We start from the raw sequence: 6000 nt of genomic DNA on the forward strand, positions 1-6000 counted from the left end.
GAGATTGACAGTTCTTTTGTGTTTCTTCCATTTCCGAATAATCTGTTGTCACCTTCTCACCAAGCTGCTTGGCGATGGTCTCGTAGCCCATTCCAGCCTTGTGTAGGTCTACAATCTTGTCCCTGACATCCTTGGAGAGCTCTTTGGTCTTGGCCATGGTGGAGAGTTTGGAATCTGATTGATTGATTGCTTCTGTGGACAGGTGTCGTTTATACAGGTAACAAACTGAGATTAGGAGCACTCCCTTTAAGAGTGTGCTCCTAATCTCACCTTGTTACCTGTATAAAAGACACCTGGGAGCCAGAAATCTTTCTGATTAAGAGGGGGTCAAATACTTATTTCCCTCATTAAAATGCTAATCAATTTATAACATTTTTGACATGCGTTTTTCTGGATTTATGTTGTTGTTATTCTGTCTCTCACTGTTCAAATAAACCTACCATTAAAATTATGGATTGATAATTTCTTTGTCAGTGGGAAAACGTAGAAAATCAGCAGGGGATCAAATACTTTTTTCCCTCACTGTAACATCCCTTCACCACCACATATCCACAACCCTCCAAAAATGTAATACCCCCATACACACAATGTGTGCGAATGCATGTGTCTACCTTTGTGCGTGTTTTCACCTGCTTATTATATCTGATTCTACTGCTTGCATCAGTTACCTGATGTGGAATAGAGTTCCATGTAGTCATGGCTCTATGGCCTTCCATATTCGGTTCTGGACTTGGGGACTGTGAAGAGACCTCTGGTGGCATGTCTTGTGTGGTATGCGTGGGTGTCCGAGCTGTATGCTAGAATTTTAAACAGACAGCTCGGTACATTCAGCTTGTCAATCTCTTACAAAAACAAGTAATGATGAAGTCAATCTCTCTTCCACTTTGAGCCAAGAGAGATTGACATGCACGTCGTTAATGTTTGCTCTCCATGTACTTTTACGGGCCAGCCGTGCCGCCATGTTCTGAGCCAACTGCAATTTTCCCAAGTCCCCCTTTGTGGCACCTGACCACACTACTGAACAGTAGTCCAGGTGCAACAAAACCAGGGCCTGTAGGACCTGCCTTGTTGATGGTGTTGTTAAGAAGGCAGAGCAGCGCTTCATTATGGACAGACTTCTCCCCATCATAGCTTCTGTTGTATCAATATGTTTTGACCATTTTACAAACCAGGGTTACACCAAGCACCTCAACTTGCTCAATTTCCACATTATTCATTACGAGACGTTGAGATACAGGGTTTAGTGAATTATTTGTCCCAAATACAATGCCTTTAGTTTTGGAAATATTTAGGACTAACTAATTCCTTGCTACCCATTCTGAAACTAACTGCAGCTCTTTGGTAAGTGTTGCAGTCAGGTGAAAATACATTGTAAACAGAAAATAGCCAGCAATAAAACATTTATACAGGATTTTCTGAATATGTAATTTAGCAAATGCTTTTTATCCAAAGTGACATAGTCATGCTTGCATACATTTTACGTACGGTGGTCCCGGGAATCTAACCCACTATCCTGGCGTTGCAAGCGTCATGTTCTACTAACTGAGCTACAGAGGACAGGGCTCAGTGTAACTAACAGATTCTTCTCTCCTTCTCTTCCAGACCTCATATTCCCATCAGCAAGCTTGGCGTGTCAGAGTCCTATGACGCCTACATCAGCCGGAGCTTCCAGGTCACCAGGGAGATTCTGACAGAGTGCAAAAACCTGGGTAAGGAGGACCAAAGCAGACTAGACAGTCACTGTGAAGTAACACTATGCTACATATTCAGAGTGTTCCAGAGGATGGGCTTGAGCAAGGCTCTGTGCAGAATCCCTGATCTACAAATCATCCTGCATCCTAAACAACTACTCATGATGTGGTCAAGATTAGCAAATCTGTGCAACTAATCGCTCGGGATGATCCCCTCGAAAGTGCTGATTAACTCCTAAACTCTTGAGTTGATCAATGGAGGCTGGTAACTTCAAAAATGGAGTAGTATAAGAGAACCACGGTATAGTCACAGACCACACGAAGAAGACGGTGTTTCAAAAATGATTTGAACCAAATACATTTAATAAAGACATTTATAATGAAATATTATGGGGAATGGGAATGAGAGGGCCACTTACAGTGTTGGGAAGGGATTGAATGTGGGTATGAGGTGTGTTCAAAGGCTTCAGTGCAGTACAAAATAGCTAAGAATGAGTTAGTCCAAGCAAGGATTAAAATCACATTGATGTGTAATAATGGGATTGTGTTTGTGAATGTGATTGACTCTACATACAGTAATGAGAGAACATTGACAGGCCTACTCACAATGCTTGGACAGGAAACAGTCAGTGCATCCATGAGACATGGCTTCAGTTCATGTCAGAAGAGAGTTGACACTGGTAACGGAGTGGTCATCCCCTCTTAATCAGGGAACAGGAGGGGACCAGGCTGTGAATACAAATAGCCAATAAATTCCATTACATAAGCGCCATCCTAGGTTTGGGCAACAAGTGACGATGCTTTACTTGCTAAGCATATGGAAGTTTCTACTGTCTTTCTCTTTGATGCCGAAATCAATTCAAAATGATTTGATAGCTTCCATCCATTTAAGAGGTTGACAGCGCATTTTGTCACATGGCAAATGGATGAAACCACAGACATCAGCTGTCGCTCTCAGTTGCGTATGTGGATGATCAGGGCTTTATTCAGGAGCATTTCTTGGGGTACTTTTGTGTCAAATGAGCAAGGTGCGCAGTCTGTTGGACATCTCAGAATGAACAAAGTCAGAGTTTAACTTCATGGAGAAACTTGTTGCACAAACCTATGATGGCGCTTCTGTAATGGAATTGTATTGGCTATTTGTATTCACAGCTAACAACTGCGAGCGACAGCTGATTTGCCATGTGCCAAAATGCTCTGCGTCAACCTTTCTTTTAATCTCACTTTTAATGGATTATGCGATGGAAGCTGTCTAATCATTCTGAATGGATTTTGTCTCAAAGAAGATGATCAAAGAAGAAGACAGTAGAAACTTCCATATGCTCAGCAAATAAAGCATCGTAACATCTGATGTGGGCAATGAGGGTTCCTCAACAAAAAATCCACTACATTGTTTGTGAGCGTTAGCAGCAATTCTAGCAGAGAGAACTGCACTCTTTTTTTTTATTTTTTATAAACGGCACTAACGCAACACAAAAATAGTTATAAAACCAAGAAAACAATATATACTTTACCTTCGTGTCCTGTAGTTTGAAGAAACTCATTTGAATTGAATATCTTAAAAACGCTTAACTATTCACTATGCTAATCTCAATCTAACCAACAATGTCACCAACTCACCAAGCTTCTAAATCACACATGCGTAGTACTCGGTTCATTCTCTAATTCTTTAATTGGATGAACAACATGTCAGTTCATACTGCAAAAGCTTTGATTGGTTTGAGGACGTGCGCCGAAAGTCGTCATGATTACCATGTAGGTCTATGGAAGGGGTTGAGGAGCACGAGCCTCCTAGGTTTTGTATTGAAATAAATTTAGCCAGAGGAGGATGGAAAATAGCTGTCATCCGGCTACACCATGGTGCTACCCTAGAGGGTGCTGTTGAGACTACTATAGACCTTCATTGCAAAACAGTGTGTTTTAATCAGGTACTTGGTGAAGTGAATATAATTGTATCTATTTCTGAAATTCACTGATTAGGATGGTCCTCCCCTTCCTCTTCTGAGAAGCCTCCACTGGTCCATGTACTTTAAGTGATGGTATTTGTGAGTTAGTGTGAATAAGTAGATATGTACTGTAAGTAAGTCATGTTATGTGTGGTAGGTAGCCTAGCGGTTAAGAGCGTTGGACCAATAATTTAAAGGTTTGAATCCGCGAGCCGACTAGGTGAAAAACCTGTTGATGTGCCCTTGAGCAAGGCACTTAACCCAAATTGCTCTTGTAAGTCGCTCTGGATAAGAATGTCTGCTAAATGACAAAAAATGTAAACGTATGTAACCTCTGGTCTCACACAGGAAACACTGTGCTGATTGTGGCCCATGCTTCCTCCCTGGAGGCATGTACTCGCCAGATGCAGGGCCTCAGCCCACAGAACGCCAAGGACTTTGTACAAGTGGTCAGAAAGGTCAGCATGCTTTCTTTAGGACATCTCTTGATCTGCTATATCTTGCTTTCTATCTCGCTTTCTTTTGCTCTCTCCCTTCTAATGTATCTCGTTTTCTCCCTCTTTATCCCTTTCTCTCTGCCTCCTTTCTCTCTCTGCCTCCCCACCCCCCCGCACACTTCTCTAATGACACCAGTTTGTCCCTCAATACGCATCCATCTCTCCTTCTCTCCCTGTATAGATTCCTTACCTAGGTTTCTGTGCGGCTGAGGAGATGGGGGAGACAGGGGTGTGGCAGCTGGTGGACCCGCCCATCCTTCCATTGACCCACGGGCCCAATCACAGCTTCAATTGGAGGGAGACGCTACAGCAGGACTGAGGAATTCCTGCCCCGCCCCCACCTCCCAGCAGCCCAGAGAGACACTGCTGAGCTAAGACGGATGCAGCCAACGCAAAGCAAACATTTCCTCTGCTATCTAACTAGCGCGGTAAACATACACACACACACACACACACACACACACACACACACACCGCTATCAAAACCAGACCAAAAATGCCCCGCCTTCCATCGCATATGCTGTGTAAACACACTCATTGAATGAGTCTATATACACTGAGGGTACAAAACATTAGGAATGCCTTCCTAATATTGAGTTGAACAGCCTCAATTCGTTGAGGCGTGGATATTGAAAGCGTTCCACAGGGATGTTGCCCATGTTGATTCCTATGCTTCCCACAGTTGTCAAGTTGGCTGGATGTTCTTTGGCTGGTGGACCAATTGTTGATACACACGGCAAACTATTGAGCATGAAAAACCCAGCAGCGTTGCAGTTCTTTACACACTCAAACCGGTGCGCCTGGCACTTGCTACCATACCTCGTTCAAAAGCACTTCAATATTTTGTCTTGCCCATTCACCCTCTGAATGGCACACATACATAATCCATGTCTCAAGGCTTAAAACTCCTTCTTTAACCTGTGTTCTCTCCTTCGTCTACACTGATTGAAGTGGATTTAACAGGTGTCATCAATAAAGGATCATAGCTTTCACCTGGATTCACCTGGTCAGTTTATGTCATGGAAAGAGCAGGTGTTCCTAATATGTTGTACAATCAGTGTATATTGCAGCATTGAGATATATATATATATATAAACACTACCGTTCTAAAGTTTGGGGTCACTTAGAAATGTTGATGTTTTTGAAAGAAAAGCAGAACATTTTCCCCCATTTAAAATAACATCAGATTGATCAGAAATACAGTGTGGACCTTGTTAATGTTGTAAATGACTATTGTAGCTGGAAACGGCATATTTTTTTTATGGAATATCTACATAGGCAAACAGAGGCTCATTATCAGCAACCATCACTCCTGTGTTCCAATGGCACGTTGTGTTAGCTAATCCAAGTTTATAATTTTAAAAGCCTAATTGATCATTAGAAAACCCTTTTGCAATTATGTTAGCTGAACACTGTTGTTCTGGTTAAAGAAGCAATAAAACTGGCCGCCTTTAGACTAGTTGAGTATCTGGAGCATCAGCATTTGTGGGTTTGATTACAGGCTCAAAATGGCCTGAAACAAATAACTTTCTTCTGAAACTCGTCAGTCTATTCTTGTTCTGAGAAATGAAGGCTATTCCATGCGAGAAATTGACAAGAAACTGAAGATCTCGTACAATGCTGTGTACTACTCCCTTCACAGAACCGCACCAACTGGCTCTAACCAGAATAGAAAGAGGAGTGGGAGGTCCCGGTGTACAACTGAGCAAGATGACAAGTATATTAGAGTTTCTAGTTTGAGAAACACAAGTCCTCAACTGGCAGCTTCATTAAATGGTACCCGCAAAACACCAGTCTCAATGTCAACAGTGAAGAGGCGACTCCGGGATGCTAGCCTTCTAGGCAGAGTTCCTCTGTCCAGTGTCT

At 42.5% G+C, this 6000-nt stretch overlaps 1 protein-coding gene across 1 annotated transcript in view; it reads left to right on the forward strand.

Moving 5' to 3' along the window:
* Positions 1 to 5018, forward strand: part of ubash3ba (ubiquitin associated and SH3 domain containing Ba) — a 56647-nt gene extending 51629 nt beyond the window's left edge. Inside the window, exons 11-13 of the mRNA XM_036933336.1 lie at positions 1603 to 1709; positions 3986 to 4095; positions 4316 to 5018. Of these exons, the coding sequence (XP_036789231.1) occupies positions 1603 to 1709; positions 3986 to 4095; positions 4316 to 4453 (355 nt within the window). The 3' untranslated portion in view covers positions 4454 to 5018. The remainder of the gene's footprint in view (positions 1 to 1602; positions 1710 to 3985; positions 4096 to 4315) is intronic.
* Positions 5019 to 6000: the final 982 nt, after the last annotated feature.

This window comes from Oncorhynchus mykiss, chromosome 10 (assembly GCF_013265735.2).
Source record: "Oncorhynchus mykiss isolate Arlee chromosome 10, USDA_OmykA_1.1, whole genome shotgun sequence".
Lineage (NCBI taxonomy): Eukaryota > Metazoa > Chordata > Actinopteri > Salmoniformes > Salmonidae > Oncorhynchus > Oncorhynchus mykiss.